We start from the raw sequence: 27,926 nt of genomic DNA on the forward strand, positions 1-27,926 counted from the left end.
TTTTTTTCTGGTTTTTCTGAACTCGGATGGTTCAGAAGGATGGATGTGTTGTTGCAGACTTCTCTTGTTATAATTTAGTTTCAGCTCAATGGCGAAAACATTTCTCAGGTAGGGAGTTCAAGGCCAACTCCAGTCTCTGCCTACATGTAGTTTAAAGATAGTGATCATAGGCAGGGTCCTTCCTCTTCACTGGAATAGATGGAATTCTCACTTTTGAATGAATAACTGAATTAAAACCAACACTGATTCCGCTTCGATTGTTCCAGAACGCGCTGCTGCTTTAGTTGCGCAGTGCCGTTGCTGGTCACAATGCTTTCTCCTGACTGGTCAGCTTGAATCTGGGCTACTTTGACACGCCTCAAGTCTGTTTGGGTTTGTTTCATAAGTTCATTATATAGTTCATAATTTCTCCTTGCGTGAGCATGACACTTTTCAATAAATTAGTTATCTTTTTGATAAACCAGGTAATTGTCTTTACAATAATTAAGCAACTATTTAATTGTAACTTTATACTCTAAATGTAGCTTTTTTCACAAAATATGTCCACACATCTCCTTTATCAAACTACTTCATTTGTTTAAAAGTAACGTGCTTATAAGCCTCGTTACTGTTTGCAGTAATAAGCTATAAATGCATAACATGTTCATACTGTATTCCTACATGAACATAGCTGTAAACCCCTTAAAAATAGTAATGAGAAATGTCATGTAAACACATTAAGCATTCTCTAGTTGTATTACAATTTCCGGGCTCTACTGAAGATGTAGTCTGATCAATAAGCAGGGTATTCGCCACTCAATTGTATGTGCGGTCTTCTTACTTTGTGTGATCAGTTCGACTTTCAGCGTCACACAGTGTCTCCTGTATGTTTAATCTACTGTTTTTTTTGTTCCCTTGAATTAAGATGGCTTGCCTGGAATGGGAAACAGCTGGAATTGTTTCTGTTCAACAGAAATTTGATCTACTAATCTCCCAAACCAGATTTGAGCCAGCATCTTTAAGTGGCCTTAGCTGGTAAAACACTTCGTGAGCCAGTAGACAAAAACAGTAAAATGAGGCAGCAGTATATATTGGGTAACTGCGTTTAACACGTGGGTTGTAGATTTTTTTCCTCGGAGAAGGATTATATTGTCTGTTGCATCACACAGTTTAAAATACACTGAGTCCCAACAACTAAACTTGTATTTATACAACACCTTTAAAGTAGTAAAATGTTCCAAGGCGCTAAACATGAATTGACACATAGCCACAAAAGGAGATAGTAGAACAGGTTGGTCAAAGAGGTAGTTTTTTAAGCAGCTTCTTAAAGGAGGAGAGACAGGTTGAAGCAGAGAGATTTAGGGAGGGAATTACTGAACTTAGGGCCAAGGCACCTGAAGGCATGGCCCGCCAGTGGTGTGGCAAAGAAAGTCAGGGGATGCACAGGAGGCCAGAGTTGGGGGCCAGAGTTCTCGGGAGGGCTGGTGGATTCCACAAAACTAGAAGATAGCCACAGTAACAATATAATGCCAGCTGCCAAGAAAGGTTTGCATTCCAGTAGACTTGAATGTACTGGAGATCAGCTAGTTTTGCCATTATTAGTTCTTTTCAGAATAAATGTTTTTCATGGCTGATGCAACTGGTGATGTGTTACATCATTCTGCCTTCTCTTTACTAATTACATAGAATGATATTGGGTTTAGAGCACAGAAACAGGTTATTTGGTTCAACTGGTCTGTGCCAGTGTTGGCGCTCCACATGAAACTCCTCCCATCTTACTTCATCTAACCCTATCTACATATCCTTCTATTCCTTTCTCCCTCATGCACTTATCTAGCTTCCTCTTAAATGCATTTTATTGACCTGGTGACTTGTTTTGAAAGTCATTGACCCATAAATAATGGTTCACTTTCCCTGACTAAAATGAACGGAAGTGGATCTGTAGCTTTCCATGGTCAATCTGATTAAAATATTCTCCCAGATCTGTACAACAGACTCCCACCAGGGTCCACAAGCCACCTCCACCAAGGGAATGACAGCCTGATTTGAGAGGAAGCATCACAGATCACACTGCACACCAAGCATTGCAAACATAGCTCATAGACTGCCACCCACATATAATATATACAAACTAGGAGCAGGGGAAGGCGATTTGGCCCCTCGAGCCTGCTCCACCATTCTATAAGATCATGGCTGATCTGTTTGTGGACTCAACTCCACTTTCCTGCCTACCCCCAATACCATTTGATTCCCTTGTTTGTCAAGAATCTGTCTACCTCTACTTAAAAACATTCAATGACCCTGCCTCCACTGCTCGTCGGAGAAGAGAGTTCCACAGACTCAAGACCCTATGAGAGAAAATATTTCTCCTCATCTCTGTCTTAAATGGGATACCCTTTATTTTTAAACTGTGCCCCTTAGTTTTAATCTCTCCCACAAGGGGAAACATCCTTTCAGTATCCACCCTGTCAAGTCCCCTCAGGACTTTTCAGATGTTTCAGTAAGATCACCTCTCATCCTTCTAAACTCCAGTGAATACAGACCCAAGCTGTTCAACCTTTCCTCATCAGATAACCCTCTCATCCCTGGAATCAGTCGAGTGATCCTTCTCTGAAATGCTTCCAATGCAATTATACCCTTTCTTAAGTAAGGAGACCAAAACCATACGCAGTACTCCAGATGTGGTCTCAGCAATTTCCTAGGAAACTAGGAAATAAACTGGTGTGTCTTTTTTTTTAAGGTAAGGTTTATTACTACTAATTAGGTGTATTAAGTATTAGTAGGGTTTTTCAGTATTAATAAGGTTTATTAACATTAGTAAGGTTTACTAATAATAGTAAGGTTTATTTTTATTGGTAAAGATTTATTAGCAATATCAAGGTTATTAACTAACAGATACAGGAATGACAGGGCTGTTCCAACCTCTAGAGTGCACATCCTGTGCTATGTGGCAACTCCAGGATGCTTCTCATATCTGGATAACCATATATGTAGGAAGTATTGTCAGTTGCAGCAGCTTGAGCTCCAAGTTTCGGAACTTGAGCAGCAGCTGGCATCACTGCAGTGCATTCGTGAGGATGACAGCTTCATGAATAGCACCGTATATAGATGTGGTCACCTGCAGCTTAAGAGTATGCAGGGAGAGAGGGAATGGGTGACTGCCAGAGAGTCAAGAAGAAACAGGCAGGTAGTGCAGGAGATCCCTGAATGCGTCTCACTCTCCAACAGGTATTCAATTCTGAATATTGACGAAAGTGATGGTTCATCTGGCGAGTGCAGCCAGAGTCAAGGCCATGGCGCCACGGGTGTCTCAGCTGCACAGGGGGGCACAAAGAATACTGGAAGAGCGATAGTGATAGGAGATTTGATAGTCAGGGGAACAGACAGGCTTTTCTGTGGCTGCAGACGTGAATCCAGGATGGTGTGTTGCCTCCCTGATGTCAGGGTCAAGGATGTGACTAAATGGCTGGAGAGCACCCTGAGGGGGGGAAGGTGAACGGCCAACAGTCATGGTCAACGTTGGTACCAATGACGTAGGTAGGAAGAGGGATGTGGCCTTGCAGAACTGAGCTAGGTAAGAAATTGGCAAGCAGGACCTCAAAAGTAGAAATCTCCGAATTACTCCCAGCACCACAGGTAAATGAGTATAGAAATAGGAGAATAGTGCAGATGAATGTGTGGGTGGAAAGATGGTGCAGGAGGGAGGGATTTAGATTCCTGGGCCACTGGGACCAGGTCTGGAGAAGATGGGACCTGTACAGGCGAGACGGGTTGCACCTGAACAGAGCTGGGAGAAATTTCCTTAGGGGGCGATTTGCTAGTGTTATTGGGGAGGATTTAAAATAACTTGGCAAGGCTGTGGGAACCAGGAGGAAGTATCAGAGAGGAATATCAAGGTGCACAGTATACTGGTAGAGATAGCATGAGAGTAGAGAATAGTAAGTTATTAGGTGGGGTCAGAGTAAGGGAGAAAGTAATAAAGTCTAAATCAGGGTTAATGTGCATGTATGTGAAGGCACGGAGTGTTGTTAATAAGATTCATGAGTACAGGCACAGACTGAAAATATGATGTTCTGGCTATAACAGAGACCTGTCTCAAAGAAGGGAAAGACTGGGTATTAAATATTCCTGGATACTAGGTGTTCAGGAAAGGTAGTAAGGGAAAAAAGGGTGAGCGATGGCAGTATTGATTAAGGAGAGCATTGCAGTACTGGAGAAAAAGAATGTCCCAGAGGAGTCTAGGACAGAAACAATTTGGCGAGAGCTAAGGAACAAAAATGGTGCAGTTACATTGCTTGGTGTTGTCTATGGGCCACCAGTTAGTAGGAACGATCATAGAGGAACAAATTTGCAAGGAAATTACAGAGAGGTGCAAAGATATGGGGGGCTTTAATTATCCAAATATGGACTGGGGTAGCAGTAGTGTAAAGGGCATTGAGGAGCAAGAGTTCCTAGAGTGTGTTCAGGAAAATTTTCTACAGCAGTATGTTTCGAGTTCCACTGCTGAAAGGACTTGGTTCTTGCAAATGAGATGGAACAAGTGGATCAAGTGTCAGTGGGAGAACATTTAGGGGACAGCGATCATTGTATCATAAGGTTTAGGCTTACTATGGAAAAGGACAAGAACAATCCAGAGTAAGAATTATTAACTGGGGCAAGGCCGACTCCAGTGGGCAAAGAATGGGTCTGGGAAGAATAAATTAGAGTCAAAGGTTGGCAGGAAAAACAGTAGCTGAACAATAGGCAGTTCGGGCACAGTCAAGGTATGTTCCCTCGAAGGGGAAAGATAGATAAACAAATCCAGACCTCCCTGGATGACAAAAGTGATTAAGATAAACAAGAAAAAGTGCACTTATGACAGATGGCAGGTAGAAAATACTATTGAGAACCAGGCTGAATATAGAAGGTTCAGAGGGGAAGTGAAAAAGCAAATAAGAAAAGCAAAGAGAGAGTATGAACAGAGACTAGCAGCTAACAAAAAGTGAATCCCAAAGTTTTCTATAGACATATGAATAGCAAAAGGGTAAGGAGGAGTGGGACCGATTAGTGACCAACAAGGGATTTGCACATGGAGGCAGAGGGCGTAGCTGAGGTATTAAATGAATACTTTGCATCAGGCAATGGTGAAAGAGGAGGTAATTCAGACACTAGAAGGGTTTAAAATTGATAAGGAAGAGATGTTGGATAGGCTGTCTGTACTTAAAGTGGATGAGGCACCAGGACCGGATGAGATGCATCCAAGGATACTGAAGGAAGTGATAGTGGAAATTGTGAAGGCGTTGGCCATAGTTTTTCAGTCTTCCTTAGACTCGGGGGGGTGGTGCTAGATGAATGGAGAATTGCAAATCTTACACCCTTGTTCAAAAGAGGGTGTAAATATAAGCCCAGCCACTGCAGGCCAGTCACTTTAACTTTGGTGGTGGGTAAACTTCGAGAAAGATTAATTCGGGACAAAATTAATTGTCACATGGACAAATGCGGGTTAATTAAAGAAAGCCAGCATGGATTTCTTAAGGGAAAATCATGTTTAACAACTTGCTGGAGTTTTTTTTGAAGAGGTGACAGAGAGAGTTGATGAGGGCAATGCAGTTGATGTGGTGTACATGGAATTTCAAAAGGCATTTGATACAGTGCCACACAACAGACTTGTGAGCAAAGTTATAGCTCATGGAATAAACGGGACAATAGCAACATGGATACGGAATTGCCTGAGTGACAGCAAACAAAGAGTAGTGGTTAATGGATGTTTTGCGGGCTGGAGGAAGGTTTGTAATGGAGTTCCCCAGAGGTCACTGTTGGGACCCTTGCTTTTCCTGATATATAATGATGACTTAGACCTTGGTGTACAGGGCAAGGGTAAAATTCTCAAGCTGGTGCAGGAGCAGAGGGACGTGGGTGTATATGTGCATAAGTCATTGAATGTGGCAGGACAGGTTGAGAGAGCAGTTAATAAAGCATACAGTATCCTGGGCTTTATTAATAGGGGCACAGAGTACAAGAGCAAGGAAGTTCTGTTGAACTTGTATAAGACACTAGTTTGGCCTCAGCTGAAGTATTGCGTCCAGTTCTGGGTACTGCACTTCAGGAAGGTTGTGAAGGCATTCGAGAGGCTGCAGAAAAGATTCATGAGAATGGTTCCAGGGATGAGGAATTTCAGTTATGAAGATAGATTGGAGAAGTTAGGACTGTTTTCCTTGGAGAAGAGAAGGTTGAGACGAGATTTGATAGAGGTATTTAAAATCATGAGGGGTCTGGACAGAGTAGATGGGGAGAAACTGTTCCAACTCGTGAAAGGATCGAGAACAAGAGGGCACAGATTTAAAGTATTTGGTAAAAGAACAAAAGCAACACGAGAAAAAACTTTTCACGCAGCGAATAGTTAAGGTCTGGAATGCATTTCCTGAGAGTGTGGTGGAGGCAGGTTCAATTGAAGCATTCCAAAGGGAATTGGACCGTTGCATGCAAAGGAAGAATGTGCACGGTTACGGGGAGAAGGCGGGGGAGTGGCACTAGGTGAATTGCTCATTCGGAGAGCCGGTGCGGACACGATGGGCCAAATGGCCTCCTTCTGTGCTGTAACAATTCTGTGATTATGTACAACTGGAGCAAAACATCTTTACTTTCATATGCTATTCCCCTTGCAATAAATAAAAACATTGTATTTGCCTTCTTAATCACTTGCTGTACCCGCATACTACCTTTTTATGTTTCCTCTACTAGGACACCCAGATCCCTCTGCATCTCAAAGTTCTGGAATTGCTCTCCATTTAAATAAATATGTTGCTTTTCTATTTTCTGCCCAAAGTAGACAAGTTCACACTTTCCCACATTATACGCCATCTGACAAATCTTTTCCCACTCATTTAACCTATCTATATCCCTTTGCAAACTCCTTATGTCCTATTCACAACTTACTCTCTTACCTATCTTTGTGTCATCAACAAATTTAGCAACCATACAGTATGTCCCTTCATCCAAGTCATTGATATAGCTTGTAAATAGTTGAGGCTGCAGAACTGATCCCTGTGGCACTCCACTAGTTACAACCTGCCAATCTGAAAATGACCCATTTACACCTACACTCTGTTTCCTGTTAGCTAACCAATCCTCTATCCATGCTAATACCCCCTATACCATGGACTCTTATTTTGTTTAGTAACCTTTGATGTAGCACCTTGTCAAATGCCTTCTGGAAATCCAAGTACACCACATCCACAGATTCCCCTTTATCCATGTTGCTTGTTACTTGATCAAAGAACTCTAATAAGTTAGTCAAACACGATTTCCCTTTCACAAAACCATGTTGACTCTGCCTGATTACATTGAGATTTTCTAAATTACCTGCTATAACCTCCTTACTAATAGACTTAACATCTGTCATGGGGAAAATGATGAAGTCAAGAAAGGAGAAAGACAGAAAGCTGGAAATTAGTTTAGTTTTAGTTTAGTTTGAAACAGGCCCTTCGGCCCACCGAGTCTGTGCCGACCATCAACCACCCATTTATACTAATCCTACACTAATTCCATATTACTACCACATCCCCACCTGTCCCTATATTTCCCTACCACCTACCTATACTAGGGGCAATTGCTAATGGCCAATTTGCCTATCAACCTGCAAGTCTTTGGCATGTGGGAGGAAACCAGAGCACCCGGAGGAAACCCACGCAGACACAGGGAGAACTTGCAAACTCCACACAGGCAGTACCCAGAATTGAACCCGGGTCACTGGAGCTGTGAGGCTGCGGTGCTAACCACTGCGCCACTGTGCTGCCCCCATTACTTTCTTGAATAGCGGAGTTACATTCACTATTGTTCAATCTGATGGGACTTTTCCAGAATCTAGGGAGTTTTGGAAAATTAAAAGCAATGCATCCACTATCTCAGTAGCCACTTCTTTGAAGACCCTAAGATGAAGTCCAGCAGGACCTGGGGACTTGACAGCTTTTAGTTCCAATAATTTTCTCAGTACCCTTTCCCTGTTGATGGTAATTGTTTAAATTCCTCCCTCCCTTTCAACTTTGATTTGCAATTATTTCTGGGATGTTATTTGTATCCTCTACAATGAAGACAGATGCAAAAAATCTGTTCAATTCCTTTGCCATTTTCTTATTTTCCATTATAAATTCCCCAGACTCACTCGCTAAAGGACCAACACTCACATTAGCATTGCTGAAAACAGAGACATTTTGTCGAAGCTTTTTGTCGTGCACTCATCAGGACATACACAAGGATACCAATGTAAGGGAAGCAACAAATTTATACTATATGAGAAGAGAGTGCTATTTGGTTGGCAAGTGGACTCTGATTGGTAGAGGCGTTGCCCTGGAGAATGCACCGGTTTATGGTGACTGACAGTGTGTATTAACATATAGGCGCAACGTGTGTATTAACAGGGCACTTTGTATTAATATATGGAACTTCCATTATATGCAAATGCACCACACTGACTGACCATCTTAAATTGGTTGTCAGCGTAATTCTTAGCACACTGTGGATTATTTAGCAAATGCTGTCCAGTCGCTGCTACTGCTGTTTCAAACTGCTGCAATGCAGTAGCAGCACATGTGGTGTTCGCCACTAACAGGATGCTACCATCAAGCCAAAAAGACGTTCTGTCTATAACACAAATGAGTAATGTGATATATGAACTTCAATGCCAATGTGATGCTAGGTATATGAGCTGTATGCCCCAAAGACTGGTGGATCAAACAACATGACCCTTCTGCTGTTCGCAACGGGCAAGGTACAAACCGTACCCAAACAGTGTCCAACATTAGATGTGATTCCGCGATTGGATAACATTTGCTAAATATTCCTCAGTGTGCTAAGAGTTATGCTGACAACCAATTTAAGGTCATCAGTCAGGCTCGCAGTGTGATGCATTTGCGCATACTGGAAACTACATGTATTAATACACAGGGCCCTGTTCTTTGCAGACAGAAAGAACATGTACACACATTGCGCCTGTTTCAGCTAAACAAAATAAGTGACAGCCATTCGCTGATTCATTCCATAGGGCAATGCCTTAACCAATCAGATTCAAGCTGCCTGGTTTAAATTTCAAACAAAGCTTGGCAGTTAACTGTCAGTCACCATGGCAACACGTCTACCAATCAGAGTCCACTTGCCAACCAATCGGCACTCTCTTCTCATATAGTATAAATTTGTTGCTTCCCTTACATTGGTATTCTTGCAATTTGTCCTGATGAGTGCAAGACAAAAAGCTTTGACAAAATGTCTCTGTTTTCAGTAATACTCAAGTTCTGCACTACCAAATGACTATTTGAACACTCACTTTATTAACTCTTTTTCTTTAGGTTTGACCCTGCCCAGGGAACCCCAATCACAAAGCCTGACCCCAAACTCATCCCCCATCCCCATTCCCATCCCAAACCACACGCCCAAACCCAAACCCAACCCAAACACATCAACATCCCTAACCCCAAACCTAAATCCAATCCTATCGTCAACCCCAACCACATCCTCATCCCCCACTCCAACTGCAAACTCAACCTCAACACCATTCACAACCACATCCCCAACCCCATTCCTTTACCAACAAAGCACTCTGATTAAGAGCTAGCCGATAAGTCCCAGACCCCTCCTCTTTCGCCGTAGCCCTGCAAATTTATTCATTTTCAAGCGTATATCCAATTTTCTTTTGCAAATTGTTACTGAATGCACTTCCACTACCCTTTCAGGCAGTGGATTCCAGACCATCTGCCTGTTCAGGTGGATGTAAAAAGATCCCATGGCACTAGTTCGAAGAAGAGCAGGGAGTTATCCCCAGTGTTCTGGCCAATATCTATCCCTCTATCAACATCACAAAAACAGATTATCTGGTCGTTATCACATTGCTATTTGTGGGAGCTTGCTGTGCGAAAATTGTCAGCCACATTTCCTACATTACAACAGTGACTACACTTCAAAAGTACTTCATTGACTGTAAAGTGCTTTGAGACATCCATTGGTTGTGAAAAGTGCTATATAAATGCAAGTCTTTTTTTCCTTTTATCACAACTCATGCATTAAAAAAAATTCTCCTCATCTCCCCTCTTTCTCTTTTGCCAATTCTCTTAAATCTATGGCCCCTGGTTACTGTCCCTCCAATCAGTGGAAAGTTTCTCCCTATGGGGCGGCACAGTGGCGCAGTGGTTAGCACCGCAGCCTCACAGCTCCAGTGACCCAGGTTCGGTTCTGGGTACTGCCTGTGTGGAGTTTGCAAGTCCTCCCTGTGACCGCGTGGGTTTCTGCCGGGTACTCCGGTTTCCTCCCACAGCCAAAGACTTGCAGGTTGATAGGTAAATTGGCCATTGTAAATTGCCCCTAGTGTAGGTAGGTGGTAGGAGAATTGAGGGAAGGTGGGGATGTAAGGGAATATGGGATTAATGTAGAATTAGTATAAATGGGTGGCTTTCATTGCTTTCATTGATCTCACCAAAGCCTTTGACCTCGTCAGCAGACGTGGTCTCTTCAGACTACTAGAAAAGATTGGATGCCCACCAAAGCTACTAATTATCATCACCTCATTCCATGACAATACGAAAGGCACAATTCAACATGGTGGCTCCTCATCAGAGCCCTTTCCTATCCTGAGTGGCGTGAAACAGGGCTGTGTTCTCGCACCCACACTTTTTGGGATTTTCTTCTCCCTGCTGCTTTCACATGCGTTCAAGTCCTCTGAAGAAGGAATTTTCCTCCACACAAGATCAGGGGGCAGGTTGTTCAACCTTGCCTGTCTTAAGAGCGAAGTTCTAAGTACGGAAAGTCCTCATCAGGGAACTCCTCTTTGCTGACGATGCTGCTTTAACATCTCACACTGAAGAGTGCCTGCAGTCTCATCGACAGGTTTGCGGCTGCCTGCAATGAATTTGGCCTAACCATCAACCTCAAGAAAATAAACATCATGGGGCAGGACGTCAGAAATGCTCCATCCATCAATTTCGGCGACCACGCTCTGGAAGTGGTTCAAGAGTTCACCTACCTAGGCTCAACTATCACCAGTAAACTGTCTCTCAATGCAGAAATTAACAAGCGCATGGGAAAGGCTTCCACTGCTATGTCCAGACTGGCCAAGAGAGTGTGGGAAAATGGCGCACTGACACGGAACACAAAAGTCCGAGTGTATCAAGCCTGTGTCCTCAGTACCTTGCTCTATGGCAGCGAGGCCTGGACAACGTATGTCAGCCAAGAGCGACGTCTCAATTCATTCTATCTTCGCTGCCTCCGGAGAATCTTTGGCATCAGGTGGCAGGACCGTATCTCCAACACAGAAGTCCTCGAGGTGGCCAACATCCCCAGCTTATACACACTACTGAGTCAGCGACGCTTGAGATGGCTTGGCCATGTGAGCCGCATGGAAGACGGCAGGATCCCCAAAGACACATTGTACAGCAAGCTCGCCACTGGTATCAGACCCACCGGCCGTCCATGTCTCCGCTTTAAAGACGTCTGCAAACGTGACATGAAATCTTGCGACATTGATCACAAGTCATGGGAGTCAGTTGCCAGCGTTCGCCAGAGCTGGCGGGCAGCCATAAAGGCGGGGCTAAAGTGTGGCGAGTCGAAGAGACTTAGTAGTTGCCATGAAAAAAGACAGAGGCGCAAGGGGAGAGCCAACTGTGTAACAGCCCCGACAAACAAATTTTTCTGCAGCACCTGTGGAAGAGCCTGTCACTCTAGAATTGGCCTTTATAGCCACTCCAGGCGCTGCTCCACAAACCACTGACCACCTCCAGGCGCTTACCCATTGTCTCTCGAGATAAGGAGGCCAAAGAAGAAGAAGAAGAAGTATAAATGGGTGGTAGTTAGTCGGCACAGACTTGGTGGGCCGAAGGGCCTGTTTCAGTGCTGTATCTCTCTGTGATTGATTCTGTGATACTCTCATCAAAACCATTCATAATTTTGACCAGCTGTATTAAATCTCCCCTTAAACTTCTCTGCTCCAAGAAAACAACCCCAACGTCTTTGAAAAAGATCGCACTAAAACCATATTACTTTTCAACAAGAATGTGTCACCAGCATACTTGATGTGGAGAATGAGAACACTGGAGCTACCCATGAAGTGAAGTCACACTGTGCGGGACTAGGAAATTAAAACCTTAACATTTATGAAGAAAGACTTGCATTTATAAAGCATCTTTCATGCCCTTCTGGGTAAATGGGAGATGTTTGCGAGGGCTCATACCCTTGATCCCCTGCCAAGCTGCACACCCATGTCAAAAGGGGTGTGGGTAGGGGAAACCGAGGTCCCACAACTTTCCAACTCTCACTTATTACTCCAAATAGCTGGTTGTGCACACCAGTGGCCATAGCCCAGCACCTCGACTCGGCAGTCGTGTAAAAGTGCTGGGCCCGTCAGCTTCGGCTGGTGTGGTGCAGGGACGTCACCCTTTCTCATGTTCATGACAACTGGTAATGGCGGAACAGGCAGAAGATCCCTACAAGTTAGTAGGATAATGGCTCAGAAAGCAGAGACTAGCAAGGTGTGTGACACACCTAAGGGCACAGTTATGACGCTTAGTAAGGCAATGTCGCCAGTCACCTGTGAAGAGTCTAGGACCTCACAGCATAAGCCCCATAGTCATGGAAAGTCATAGTCGACCATGACAGCAGATCTCCTGGTAGGAGTAGCTGCAAGCAGCAGCATACCCTTAGGACATCCCAAAGTGATTTACAGCCAGTGAAGTACTTTGGAAGTGCAGTCACTTGTAATGTAGGAAATGGAGCAATAAATTTTTGCACAGCAAGCTCTCACAAACAGCAATATGATAATGACCAGATCTATTTTAGTCTTGTTGGTTGAGGGTAAGTATTGGCTAGGACATTGAGTAGAACTCTAAAACAAAAGTAAAATACTGCGGATGCTGGAAATCTGGTAAAAGGTCATCAGACTGAAACGTTAACTCTGTTTCTGTCTCCACAGATGCTGCCAGACCTGCTGCGTTATTCCAGTACTTCCTGTTTTTATTACTGGGGAGAACTCCCCGGCTGTACTTTGAACAGTACAATGGGATCGTTTATGTCCACCGCTGTTTAATGTCTCATCTGAAAGACGGCATCTCCAACAGTGCAGTACTCCCTGCACTGGGGAATGTCAGCTAAGATTATCTGCTCAACTCCCTGGAGTGGGACTTGAACCCCCATCCTACTGATTGGCAAGCAAGAGTGCTACCAAACTCAGGCGTGGCTGACAACATGCTATGCCAAATAGGTTAATGCCATCATTAGAACGAGAGAGAGAGAGAGAGAGAAGTTCCATATGGACATACTCATGGCATTGTCCTTCCACAGTGAGGTCAGTGAACAGGAAGATTGTGTGAACAATTCACCAAATTTCCATGGGAATGGAGGTTTTATTTGCCCCAAGTTAAGGAGAGGATTTTTCAAATGTTTCTCAGCAGAAGGCCTAGTATGACTTATCAAACATGTCTTACTTTGCTGTTTTATTTTCAGTGGTGATTTGCACAGAGTGCTGTCACTCTGACTAGGTGTAGTACAGAAGAAGGAGACCTTTGTAGAAATGTACAGCACTGGAATAGACCCATTGTTTCCATTTCAGGTGCTGAACTGCTTGCTGTGTCATTCCAGCTTTTAGAGCTTTATTGCAAGAATCTAACTGCGAGGCAGACTGCGGGAGTTAAGCAGATTTTCACGAGTTATTTATATGCAGCTTATTGCCCAGGACAAAGGAAAATAGTTCCTCATTTGGCATTGATGATTGCTCCCAGGCATGAAACACTGTTTCCAAAAGTTTTGCCTGACATCTCCAAGCTGACCCAGATCTGTCAGGTTTAATAGTTCCCCATCCAAGATATTGCCAGAGATGTGATGAAAGTGATCTGTATCAGATTGGCAGATCTGCCAAGCATAGAACACTGCACAGAACCTTGAAAAGCATCCAGCCATTTCATTTGAAGCTCTCTGGGGAGAAAATCAATAGGGTTCAAAGTGATGGTGTTCTTTCCATTTGGCAACTGAGCTCAGAGTGTACAGTCAGACAGTGGGAACAGTTCTGGTGTGTACATTACAGGTCCCTGTTATTAACTCACTGCCAAGCCAAACTAGATTGCTCTGTGTAAATACCATCATGAACTGAACTAAACATTATGATCTGAAATATGTGCCGGCTCACATACTAAAATATACCTAGGAATGTTAGAGTCATTGTAAGCTGTTTGCTGACTGTTAAGCAAGACTATACTTCCAATAAAGTTTACCAGAGCTTGCCAACTTCAGACTTGGAGCACTGTATCATATCAAAAAGGCTCAAACATTGCTGCGACTATTGTATTCAATTGATACAAGCCCGTGGTAAACAAACGAGTTCTTTGAAAATGTGGAACAGAGTTTAGAAGGGATAATGCTTTAAAAAACCCTATAACCACACTAATGGGCAGTCATGGAGTACTTAATAATGTCAGAATGCATGAGTAAGTGATTAAGCAAGATGTAATCAAATTCAGTTATATCACACATGGATAAAGTTCTAACAGCCCTCCTAGACCTCTGTGCTCCTCCAATTCTGGTCTCTTGTGAATTCCCCACTCTCTTTGCCCTACCATTGGTGGCTGTTCCTTCAATGATGCAAGGGTCTGCCCTGCCCCTAGTGCCAGGCCTCCAGCTCCCCTGTGACATCTCACTTTCCTCTGCTGGACAAGCAGATCTCTCCCTCAGGATACCAAGTAGCTTCAGTGATGGCTGCCGTAGGAGTCTACATGAGGCCTACACTTGATCTGAACTACTGCCATTTCAATCCCACTGGCTCTAAGTGGACAGAAAACCTGTCTCTACACCAATTAAACTATGCTGCAGGCGCTAGTTCAATGTAAGTTGTCATTGGTGTTGAGAAGCAGAGAGACAGAGTGATGGGCGATAATCAGAAAGAGATACAAGGAGAGAGACAGACAGACAGACAGAAAGAAGCTGGGAGATAGAGAAAGCAAGAGACAGCAAGAGAATGCCCGTGTGTGTGTGTTTAGGGTGGCGCAGTGGTTAGCACCGCAGCCTCACAGCTCCAGCGACCCGGGTTCAATTCTGGGTGCTGCCTGTGCGGAGTTTGCAAGTTCTCCTGTGTCTGTGCGGGTTTTCACCGGGTGCTCCGGTTTCCTCCCACCACCAAAGACTTGCAGGTTGATAGGTAAATTGGCCATTATAAATTGCCCCTAGTATAGGTAGGTGGTAGGGAAATATAGGGACAGGTGGGGATATGGTAGGAATATGGGATTAGTATAAATGGGTGGTTGATGGTCAGCACAGACTCGGTGGGCCGAAGGGCCTGTTGCAGTGCTGTATCTCTAAATAAAAAATAAAACTGCTTAGGCTCTTGAGCTCTAGAATTCCCTCACTAAATCTCCCCATCTCTCCACCTCTACTCCTTTAAAATCCACCTTAAAAACTAATTCGTTGACCAAGCTTTTGCTCACCTGCCCGAATATCACAGAATTGTTACAGCAAAGAAGGAGGCCATTCGGCCCATCATGTCTGCACCGGTTCTCCGATTGACCTTCACCAAATGCCACTCCCCCGCCTTCTCCCCGTAACTCTGCACATTCTTTCTTTTCAGATAACAATCTAATTCCCTTTTTGAATGCCTTGATCGAACCTGCCTCCACCACACTCTCACGCAGTGTACTCCAGTTTTTCCTCATGTCACTTTTGCTTCTTTTGCCAATCACTTTAAATCTGTGCCCTCTCATTCTCTATCCTTTCACGAGTGGGAACAGTTTTTCGCTATCCACTGTGTCCAGACCCCTCGTGATGTTTAATACCTCTATCAAATCTCCTCTTAGCCTTCTCTTCTCCAAGGAAAAACAGTCCTAACATCTCCAATCTGTCCTCGTATCTGAAGTTCTTCATCCTTGAAGATTCTCATGAATATTTTCTGTACTCCCTCCAATGCCTTCATACCTTTCCTAAAGTGCGGTGCCCAGAACTGGACGCAATACTCCAGCTGAGGCTGAACTAGTGTCTTATACAAGTTTAACAGAACCTCCTTGCTCTTGTACTCTATGCCTGTACTAATAAAGCCCAGGATACTGTATGCTTTATTAACAGCTTTCTCAACCTATCCTGCCACCTTCAGTGGCTTATGCACATATACTCCCAGGTCCCTCTGCTCTTGCACCCTCTTTAGAGTTGTACCCTTTATGATATATTGTCTCTCCATGTTCTTTCTACCAAAATGAATGACTTCACATTTCTCTGCATTGAACTTCATCTGCCTTAAATAAAAACAGTAAATATTGAAAATGCTCAGCAGGTCAGGTAGCATCTGCAGAGAAACAGAGTTAACATTTCAGGTAATTGACCTGTCATCAGAGCTGTTATCATCTTTATGCAGCTAGCGCCAAAATTTCTCTGAAAATGCTCCTGTGAAGCGGCTTAGGATGTTTTACATGAAAGATGTTATATAAATGCAAGTTCTTGTTGTTCTGATACTTGAGCTAAATATTGACACAGAAGGGTAGGTTTGCAAGTTGCCGCTGGGGGTGTAAAACTGACATTGTAAATCTGTCAGCATCTTACCTACAGTGAGGTGCCCTAACTGGGGCCTAACCAGTGATTTGTAAAAGTTTACCATAACTTCCTTGCTCATGTACTCAATGCCTCTGTTTATGAAGCCATGGATCCCATGTGCTTTTTTTTGCATCCTTCTGAACTTGTCCTGCCAGCTTCAAAGATTTGTGTATGTACACTCCCAGGGCTCTCTGTTCTTGCACTTCCTTTAATCGAATGTGTTGACTTCCTCAGCCGAAGAGTTCCTCAATGACATTTTTTCTTCTCATTTCCAAGGTACAATGTTGGTTGCAGTAAACGGATGGGGCTTTTTAAATCAGACAAGAGCTCACGGTGGACAAAAAAGCCAGAGCCCCATGGGTTCAGCCGACGAGGGAGGAGGTCCCATATCATTGAAGGAGCATCAGGCGAACACTTTATGAGACAGGTATAAGGGTCGTGAAAGTAAGACTTGTATCCTCACAATATGATCATTACGTTTTCAGGTTAATTCATGTTGGTCTCTTAACGTCCCGAGTCCAGCAAGAACAAAGAACAAAGAAAATTACAGCACAGGAACAGGCCCTTCGGCCCTCCAAGCCGGCGCCGATCCAGATCCTCTATCTAAACATGTCGCCTATTTTCTAAGGGTCTGTATCTCTTTGCTTCCTGCCCATTCATGTATCTGTCTGGATACATCTTAAAAGATGCTACCGTGCCCGCGTCTACCACCTCCGCTGGCAACACGTTCCAGGCACCCACCACCCTCTGCGTAAAGAACTTTCCACGCATATCCCCCCTAAACTTTTCCCCTCTCACTTTGAACTCGTAACCCCTAGTAATTGAATCCCCTACTCTAGGAAAAAGCTTCTTGCTATCCACCCTGTCTATACCTCTCATGATTTTGTACACAAAATGGGAGGTTTGGCATCCAAGCCTCACCAAACTGGAACGAAATGTCATAGTGTGTGGCAATAGTGCCTTAGGAGTTCTGTGAGCCTTACCAAGGATGGGCAGGAACCTGAGTTTTGCTCAGATGGACCATGCCAGACAGGGTGTCTGTGCTGTTTAGCAAACTCATTTCTCCCGCAGGTTGCTTCCACTGATCTGGTTACTTTCATGTTCCTGCTAGTCTTGATCATGTGGTTCAGTACAGGTACCAGTGTGCTCATTATGCCAATTAAAAAAAAAGGGCGGTGCAGTGGTTAGCACCGCAGCCTCACAGCTCCAGCAACCCGGGTTCAATTCTGGGTACTGCCTGTGTGGAGTTTGCAAGTTCTCCCTGTGTCTGCGTGGGTTTTCTCCGGGTGCTCTGGTTTCCTCCCACAAGCCAAAAGATTTGTTGGTAGGTAAATTGGCCATTATAAATTGCCCCTAGTATAGGTAGGTGGTAGGGAAATATAGGGACAGGTGGGGATGTGGTAGGAATATGGGATTAGTGTAGGATTAGTATAGATGGGTGGTTGATGGTCGGCACAGACTCGGTGGGCCGAAGGGCCTGTTTCAGTGCTGTATCTCTAAAACTAAAACAAAAACAACCTTTACCCATTTTAAATGGCAAACAAAGTTAATACATGTTTTTATTTTTAAAAAATCAAATTATCGATCATTTTTGTGTCCTCCACTTAACATTAGCCCCATTGCATTCAGAAGTTCTATCCAGTTGACTGTTACTGATGCTAACGTACTTGAGAGTGTGAAGAGCCTCCTGAGGAATGGATAGGAGGAATCAGAGAATAGCACCTTTCAAATAACTACTTTTTCATTACATTTCAACCCCAAATTCGCCAATTTAGTTGAATGTTAATAATGCCCTGACATTAGTTTTCTTTCAGGAAATCAGTTAAGGTAAGTGATTGTTTCCTCATTGTTACCTTTTGTAGGGCAACCTGCAAGGCTTGGTGGTAGAGTGTTAGATTCCCAACCAGTTGATCTTGAATTTGAATCTCAGCTTACTACACTACATTTGAACCCGATTGATCGCACAATGAGAAAGAGGGGTGAACTTTGTATGTACTAATTGGCCAAGCATTACAGTCATATTGTCTAACAGATTTTGCCAAGATAAATAGAATGGTGAGATGTTTGAGCAAATCTGGAGAGTATCAGTTCAAGGAAGCGATGTCAGCATGACAAAATAATGGTGGGTCACACTGAGGAGTGTTGGATCTAGTTTTGGTTACAGTGCTGATCAAAATGCCTAGAGACATTGGAAAGGATTTAGAGATGGAGAGTGCTTGGTCCTCAAGCAATGAACTATGACCAGCAAAAATACAGGGGCGTAATTGGAGTTCTTAAAATGATGAGGGGTTGTGGACAAGCTGAACTGTGAGAAATCAGGAGATTATTGTAACTTGATGAAATATCTAGTTAAATTTAACTTAAAGAGAAACTACTTCATACTTTTAATTGTTAGAATGAACAGTCAACCTAGTGCATTGAACATAGGTAAAATTGCATAGAACCTGACAGCACAGGAATAGGCCATTTGGCCCAATAGGTCTATGCCAGTGTTTATGTTCTATACAAGCCTCCTCTCACCTTACTTCACCTCTATCAATATATTGTAAGACAATTTGAATCCCAACATCAAGTGTGGTCGCAACTAAGTCCTTTTTATTTTGTTCAACCAAGTTCAGACACACTCAATGGGCAGGATTTTCAGGCCCTGCTGAGGTCAGGAAATGGAGGCAGATGGGGCCAGAAAACACTGGAACCGGCTGGCATGCCAGTTACCCAACCCTGTTCCCGACCTTGGCCATTTTGGCCAAGGCGGGTTCGGGGCCAGCAGTGCTGCCTCTGGCTGCCAATTAGGCTCATTAAGAGCCTTGCTAAAGGTAGGTTAAGAAGGCTGACTGGGATTTTCCAGTCACCCTTCAGTTTCCCAACGCGACGGGAAGCAGATCAACTGCCTGGAAGCAGGCACCCTGCGGCAGGCCAGAGTGCTAGCGCTCCAGGCAGGCCTACAGGCCTTACCTGCTGGCCTGGGTGCAGCCAAAGGCCGTTCTATAGAGGGATTCACCCCCAGAGTGGTCGCCTGGCTGCTTTCTCTATTTTTTAATTACATTTCTTAAAAGGTGTCTGATAGGGCACCTTCCTGTTGAAGGTGTTCAGTTACTTACTACTCATTGCAGCCGGGTGCTCCTCCCAAGCTGGAAGGCCTCTGATTGGCCCTCTAGATTTGAGAGCCCGACCACTACCCTTATCTGGACAGGGAACCTGTCTCCATGCCAATTAAGCGGATGCCCTAGTCAAAATTCTAATGAGTGACAGTTTCTCTCCGGGGAAGGGTTTGAGACCTGGAGCAGACCTGGCTCCTGTTACCCGCTCCCAAATTGAAAATTCAGCCCAATGTCTTTGACTAGGAGATATACTGAGAATTAAATGCAGTATCCAAGTTTTCCTTGGGAATAGAGGTAACCTTCATCGATCCTGATCCTACAAATTGTTCAGGAATACTCAAAATCTTTTTATGTTACTTCTTGCATACACTGTCCTGAATAATTTATTATGGCATGACAAGTGTTACTGTGAACAACAGCCTCAAATATGAGAGTTCCTTCAAAGCACCAGATGCCAACTTGTTTATCATGCTGACCCACTTCCAAGCTCAGGATTGTCTTGGCCATCTCGTTTCATAATGTGGCGACAAAAATTAAGTCAACAGTTTAAATAAGTCCTACAACCTGCACTTCAGCAGAAACTAAACAGCAATGTCAGCCTACATTGTACCCTGACATATTAGTTAGTTAGAGATACAGCACTGAATCAGGCCCTTCGGCCCACCGAGTCTGTGCTGACCATCAACCACCCATTTATACTAATCCTACACTAATCCCATATTCCTATCATATCCTCACCTGTCCCTATATTCTCCTACTACCTACCAATACTAGGGGCAATTTATAATGGCCAATTTACCTATCAACCTGCAAGTCTTTTGGTGGTGGGAGGAAACCAGAGTACCCGGCGAAAACCCATGCAGACACAGGGAGAACCTGCAAACTCCACACAGGCAGTACCCAGAATTGAACCCGGGTCGCTGGAGCTGTGAGGCTGCGGTGCTAACCACTGTGCCACTGTGCCGCCCTAAACCCTAAAACATTCTAAACCCTAAGGGAAGTTTAACCATTTCATTATTTCTAGCTACAATACAAATCCACAAGCCATTTATATGTAAAAAGAAAGCAAATTAAACCAAATCATAACCCTTTGTATTTATGTACACATGAGTTGTTCTTCTTGTTCTTTGGCCCTCCTTGTCTCGAGAGACAATGGGTAAGCGCCTGGAGGTGGTCAGTTGTTTGTGAAGCAGCGCCTGGAGTGGCTATAAAGGCCAATTCTAGAGTGACAGACTCTTCCACAGGTGCTGCAGATAAAATTGGTTGACGGGGCTGTTACACAGTTGGCTCTCCCCTTGCGCTTCTGTCTTTTTTCCTGCCAACTGCTAAGTCTCTTTGACACGCCACACTTTAGCCCCGCCTTTATGGCTGCCTGCCAGCTCTGGCGATCACTGGCAACTGACTCCCACGACTTGTGATCAATGTCACAGGACTTCATGTCACGTTTGCAGACATCGTTAAAGCGGAGACATGGACGGCCGGTGGGTCTGATACCAGTGACAAGCTCGCTGTACAATGTGTCCTTGGGGATCCTGCCATCTTTCATGCGGCTCACATGGCCTAGCCATCTCAAGCGCCGCTGGCTCAGTAGGGTGTATATGCTGGGGATGTTGGCCGTCTCGAGGACTTCTGTGTTGGAGATACGGTCCTGCCACCAAATGCTAAGGATTCTCCGGAGGCAGCGAAGATGGAATGAATTGAGTTATACATTAATTATTCAAAAACAGAATAAAAGGACTCATGACTCAAAATGAAGCAGTGTTCATTGATCTTGCCATGAAGGCAAGAAGGAGACAAAATGGTGTGAATAGGTGGTGTGCTTAGACTTAAACAACTTGTAATTACTTAGTGCTTTAAAGTAGCAAAGCTTTCCAAGGCACTTCACAATGATGTGCTAATATGTGTGTGTCTGTTGGGGCGGGGATGGTGAATGGAGGGAGGAAACAGACCGCCAGCAGGAATTAGGAGAGTAGTTAGTTGACCAAAGGCGTGAGGCTTAAGGAGGGGTTTGAAAGTGGAAAGAGGTATAGCGAGGCAGAGGCATTGAGAGGGTAGTTCCACAGTGCAGGACTGTGATGGCTCAAAATTGTGTCACTCATAGTAGAGCCAAAGAAGAGGGAGGTTACATGGTAGGACAGAGTTGCTGAATAGGATGAATTTCCTTCTCTGACTCCTGCCTTCTTTGATATTTTAATAATTCTATTGAGCAAATCCAGCCAGTTCCTAACTCACCCAGATGAGGGAGCACGATGTTAGGGTTAAATGAGTAGGGTGCGAGGAGGCTCATGTGGCACAGACCAGTTGGGCCAAATGGTCTATTTCTGTGCTGTATATTCTATGTAATGTGAAAGCATGGCAGTTTATCTGTTGGAGGGTTGGTCAAAACCCTTGGAGGGTTGGGGCGGCACAGTGACGCAGTGGTTAACACTGCAGCCTCACAGCTCCAGCGACCCGGGTTCAGTTCTGGGTACTGCCTGTGTGGAGTTTGCAATGTTCTCCCTGTGACCGCGTGGATTTCCACCGGGTGCTCCGGTTTTCTCCCACAGCCAAAGACTTGTAGGTTGAAAGGTAAATAGGCCATTGTAAATTGCCCCGAGTGTAGGTAGGTGGTAGGAGAATGGTGGGGATGTGGTAAGGAATCTGGGATTAATGTAGGATTGGTATAAATGGGTGGTTGTTGGCCGGCACAGACGCGGCAGCCTGAAGGGCCTGTTTCAGTGCTGTATCTCTCTATGACTCTAAAACAAAAACTAACAAGATTGCTTCTGCTTTGCTGAATTGAATTTTCGGGTAAACTGTAAAGCTGTATTGAGAATGGTGTTTGGGAAAGTCGATAATCCAGCAATAACGCAATTATATAGTGCCTGTGATGTAGTAAAATGTCTCAAGGTGCTTCACAGGAGTATTACCAAACAAAATTTGATGCTGAGCTACGAGGAAATATTAGAGCAGGGGATCAATAACTTGGTCAAAGAGATTGAGTTTTAAGGAGTGTCTTAAAAGAGAGAGAGAGAGGCAGAGCGGTTTAGGGAGGAAATTCCAGAGTTTATGGCCCAGGTAGCTGAAATACGGCTGCTAATGGTGGAGTGATGACATTCGAGGATGCGCAAGAGGCCGGAATTGGAGGAGTGCAGATATCTCAGAGAGATTTCTAGAGCTGGAGAAGATTACGGAGATAAATAAGGACGGGAGAGGCCATGAGTGATTTGATAACAAGTGTGAGAATTTTAAAATTGAGTGGAAGGTAGTGCACACCTTTAAGGCTACAAGAAGCAACCAAATTACTAACTTCTACAATAATCCATTAGTACAATTCTAAAGTACAGCACCATTAATTAATTGGATGACCAAATTATTAACTCCTCCTAGATACCTGTTAGTTTCACTCCTGTAGAAGAGGCTACAACAACTTGCAACCCACCACTTCCTGAAGAGACGGTTAGCGTAGCCATGACGACACGCCGTCGGCAGAATGAGCGGGAACGCGAACGGGAAATGCGGGAACTGAGGATGAGGGAGATGTCAGACTGCAGCGAAACGCTACACGCTGACCCAACAATGTGGACAGTCGACCACGTGTGGGAGTTCATACACTCGCTACCAGGTATGTGCCCTGCTCATCATAGGCACTGCATCTGCCTACTTGTCAGCTTGGAGGAGAGGCCATGAGGGATGGAGGAGGGAGGAGGTGGTTACTCTTTCCTTCCAGCAGGAAAACTGTGCTTCATACGGAGTGTAAGTTGGAGATTGAGGCTACAATATTGCAGACCATTTCTGCATGGGATCAAGGAATCAGCCTACAGGCAGAGTTCTTAAAAATATGACTGTGCTGAGATTTGGCTCATTTTATCATTACTGTGCCTGCATTCCAGGAGCTCCCAACCTCTCTATGTACTCCCAAACTCCTACCACCTATAGATTTTTGAAACCTAAACTTAATACCACATAAACACTGCTTTTTGATTTATTCTGTCTTTTCATTGAATCTTACAGGACAGAGGCCATTGGGCTCATTGTGCCTATGCCAGCTCTTTGAAGGAGCTATCCAATTAGTTCCACTTCTTCTCTGCTCTTCCCCCATAGCCCTGCAATTTTTTTCCATCAAATATTTATCCAAATCCCTTTTGAAAGTTATTATTGAATCTGTTCCTACAAGCCTTTCAGGCAGTGCATTCCCGATCATAACAACCCATTGTAGGGAAAAAGAAAATCTCCCCATGTCCTCTCTGGTTCTTTTGCCAATTACCTTAAATCTGTGTCCATTTGATTACTAACCCTGCTGCCAGTGGAAACAGTATAATCCCTTTTTACTCGATAAAAACCCTTCATAATTTGAACACATCTGTCAAATCTCCCTTTCACTGCTCCAAGGAGAACAGCCCCAGCTACTCTTGATCTTTTCTATTTTATCTTAGTGATTTCTAACAGTTTGGACACTTGCCTTCCATTTCAATTCAAAAAAAAATCTCTTTGCTTATATTTCTGACCATTTTGTGTGGTTTACATACACAGGTTGCAAAGACATTGCTGATGAATTCCGATCCCAGGAGATTGATGGCCAGGCTCTGCTCTTGCTGAAGGAGGACCATCTAATGAGTGCCATGAACATCAAGCTGGGCCCAGCACTGAAAATCTGCGCTCGGATCAACATGCTTAAGGAATCGTAACCCTCTCTTTCTCCAGAAGAAAAGCTGCTAAGCTCTTCCACTTTGCTGATCTCTGATTTAAAAGAGCGTGTATTAAAATCTGAGCAAGTGCCAAGATATAGCAGTGTATGTACCACTGAGGACTTTGTGGTGAACCAGTTATTTTGAGGGCAAGGAGTCAGTGTAATGTAACCTGAGGAACCCTCATCTTCAGATAAAAACCCTTTACTGAACTCACCAACTTTCTTAAAGGGAAAGTTGCCTTTGACAGGCCTTTGCCAAATACTGAATCGTGCCGATTTGATTCACACCATTGTGTCGACAAAATGGCATTGAGTTACTCGTGTGTGATGCCGTCACAACCAATATGACCTGACTCTTCCAGCTACTGCTTCCCATTGCAGGTCCTCCTCTCCCCTGTGATCAGGATGCATCCTTGGTAAACTCTTTGGTTTACACTCTCCTTATATTATGATTGTTTTCTTTCATTCTCTGGATGTGAGTGTCGCTGGCAGTCCAGTCCTAGTTGTCCCTTGAAAAAGTGGTGGTGGGTCTTCTTCCAGAACTGCTGTAGTCCGTATGGTGCAGCTACACCCACAGTGCCATTAGGTAGAGAGTTTCAGCATTTTGACCCAGTGACGATGAAGGAATTTTTTTTAAATATTCATTCATGGGATATGGGTGTCGCTGGCAAAGCCAGCATTTGTTGCCCATCCCTAATTGTTCTCGACAACTGAGTGGCCTGCTTGGCCATTTCAGAGGACAGTTAAGAGTCAACCACATTGCTGTGGGTCTGGAGTCACATGTAGGCCAGACCAGGTAAGGACAGCAGATTTCCTTCTGTCACTAAAGGACATTAGTGAACCCGATGGGTTTTTACAACAAGTGATAGCTTCATGGCACCATTATTGAGACTAGCTTTGAATTCCAGATTTCTATTAATTAATTGAATTAAATTCTACCACTTGCATTAAATTCCTCCCATAGTGGGATTTCAACTCATGTCCCAGGACATTAGCCTGGGGTTTTGGATTACCAGTTCAGTGACATTACCACTATGCCACCATCTGCTGCCCTTGTCTTTCTAGGTGGTAGAGATCCTGGGTTTGGGAGGTGCTGTCGAAGGAGCCAAAATGAGTTGCTGAAGTGCATCTTGTATATGGTACACACTGCTGGCACTGTGTGCCAGTTGTGGAGGGAGTGAATGTTTAAGGTAGTGGATACGGTGCCGGTTAAGCAGGCTGCTTTGTCACCACCTTACTGTAAGTGAGACAATGATTTGATTTTAACTCTGGCTCTGGTGTGTGGGGTCAGGGCAAGGAAGTAGCTCCCATGTGAGACCCAGAGAGATTTTAACTCCCAGGCCTCATTTTCATATGCAAGTTCGAAATCTGACTGGAATCACTGCTTGGCTGGTGGGTGGGAGCAGGTGTTCATCATCAGGAGGCTACTGCCGGGGACTCAAGGGAATGGACCCTGGCACGGGCTACGGCCATCAAAGAGCTCCTGGAGCAGAATCCCCATCAAGAGGTTGGGTGGTGAGAAGCCCAAGGCAAGGGTAGCTCAAGATAACTAAGATGGAGCTTCGAGAGCAGACCTGCTCCTCCTACTGGCCCACGAGGAAGCTGAAAGAAAATGTAAAAACTCACTTTGTCAGGGCTCTTCTGGCCCTGGCTCTAATTCCTAGCAGATTTTCCCTTGTGGGTTGAATCCACCACTGCTCCCCCTGTTCAGCCCGCAGATAAATTGGCTGATCGAGCCCTAAAGACATCATCGGAGCCCAATCTGTTGTATCTGCTACAGTAAAGTGGTGACAAAGCCACTCACTTAACCAGCACTCTGTCCAGTTGCAGCAGCTGTGTACCGTCTACGAAATGCACTGCAGCAACTCACCAAGGCTCCTTCAATAGCACCTCCCAAAACCACGACCTCCACCACCTAGAAAGACTAGGGCAGTAGATGCATTAGAACACCATCGTTTCCAAGTTCCCCTCCAAGTCACACGCCCTCGCGACTTGGAAATTTATTGCCATTCCTTCATTGTTGCTATGTCAAAATGCTGTAACTCTCTTCCTAACTGCACTGTGGGTGTACCTACATCACATAGACTGCAGCGATTCTAGAAGGTAGCTCACCACCACCTTCTCAAGGGGCAAATAGGGCTGGGAAAAAATGCTGGCCTTGCCAGCGCCACCTACATCCCGTGAATGAAAGAAAATGGTTGTAATATAGGAACGGTGTAAACCAAAGAGGATCCCCTACCCCTACCCCCAACCTCTGTAGGGCCCGGTTTCCATCACGCAGTGGAGCGGTGGGAAGTTACAATCGAGGTTGATGATGCAACTGCCAGAGGACCGCTGACCCATCTCGAGAGAAGGCTTTTCAAAGGGGCAGCAGTTCTGCTGAAGTTGAATGCAGATGGGCTCAGGTAGGACTGCTGGTCGCCATACCCCTCTCTGTTGACGGGCCTGAGTTTTGGGCCTGTCTATTTAGGGCAGCAATGTGACCCTCATACTGTGGGCCTGCAGGAACCTTCCACAAACGTTGGGCAAATTTTGCACCCAGATAAGGACGTTACAGCCAGGACATCATAACAAGTCTGCACATTGTAGTGATACAAAGAGCACTTTACACAAACTTCCTCAGATTGGGTCAGCGTTTAACCTTTGACCTTATCATGGACCATTCTAAGGATGACGTATAAAAGAATTAGTCGAAGAAAGAGCATATCCCAGTAAACTTTGAAAAATATACACACACTATCATTTTGACGATTTCACCCCTAGTTATGGTGAATCCTGCAAAAAGCAAAGGGCCCTTATTTAAATATCTTATGTCATTATCATAATCCGAACACTCGCTCCTGAAGACATTGCAATTACCTACACTGATATGGCAAGTGGCGCTTTTCCACCTCATAATGAGCACACACTTCCTGCCCACCATATTGGAAGGTTAGGAGGCTGTTTAGTGCCCATTTATTTTTTGGGCCTTCATGCCTGTTCATCTACGCAGAAAGTGCGATTAAATCAGTTGTAATACACCTCTGAACTTACATTTTTTTAGCATACTGTTTGTACCAGTTCTTATCTCCTATAACTGAAACGTTTAGCTGAAACAATCAGTTGTCCATACAGCACATCAACCATTTTTAGCTGAATTCTGCCTCTCTACAACTTATCTTAATCTCAGAGCATCACAAGATCTACTCCAGATGTTTTAAATGTCTACTAAACCTCTGCTCCTGCTCTAAGGAGAACAATTCCAGCTTCTCTAGTCTCCCCACATAACTGAAGTTACTTATCCCTGGTGCAATTCTAGTTGAGTCATAGAGTTTTACAACACAGAAACAGGCCCTTTAGCCCATCGTGTCTGTGCCATCCATCAAGCACCTAACTATTCTAATCCCATTTTCCAGCACTTGGCCTGCAAACCTGCTCTGCACCCTCTCTAAGGCTTTAGCATCCTTCTTAAAATGTAAAGCCCAGAACCAGACACAATACTCCAGCTGCATACTCATAGGATTAATATAAGTTCACAATGTCAAAAGATTGGATTTTCCTTTTTAATCTTCAGAGCTGCCTAGCTTCTGTAGTGAAGTGCAAGTGTAGCATGAAGGAAGAAGTTGACATCTTTGTAAATAGAACGGTACCTGGTATTTTAACAAGAAGGGTAAATT

General features: G+C 44.3%; 1 protein-coding gene across 3 annotated transcripts in view; it reads left to right on the forward strand.

Annotated features, from left to right (window-relative positions):
* LOC137375459 (polyhomeotic-like protein 3) overlaps window positions 1-24,802 on the forward strand; it is a 102,994-nt gene extending 78,192 nt beyond the window's left edge. For all 3 annotated transcript variants that reach the window (XM_068042741.1, XM_068042743.1, XM_068042742.1), the window contains 3 exons: window positions 16,777-16,927; window positions 22,971-23,205; window positions 24,114-24,802. In XM_068042741.1, coding sequence (XP_067898842.1) covers window positions 16,777-16,927; window positions 22,971-23,205; window positions 24,114-24,268 — 541 coding nt within the window. In that variant the 3' untranslated portion in view covers window positions 24,269-24,802. The remainder of the gene's footprint in view (window positions 1-16,776; window positions 16,928-22,970; window positions 23,206-24,113) is intronic.
* Window positions 24,803-27,926: the final 3,124 nt, after the last annotated feature.

The sequence above is a fragment of the Heterodontus francisci genome, chromosome 11 (genome assembly GCF_036365525.1).
Source record: "Heterodontus francisci isolate sHetFra1 chromosome 11, sHetFra1.hap1, whole genome shotgun sequence".
Taxonomy (NCBI): Eukaryota; Metazoa; Chordata; class Chondrichthyes; order Heterodontiformes; family Heterodontidae; genus Heterodontus; species Heterodontus francisci.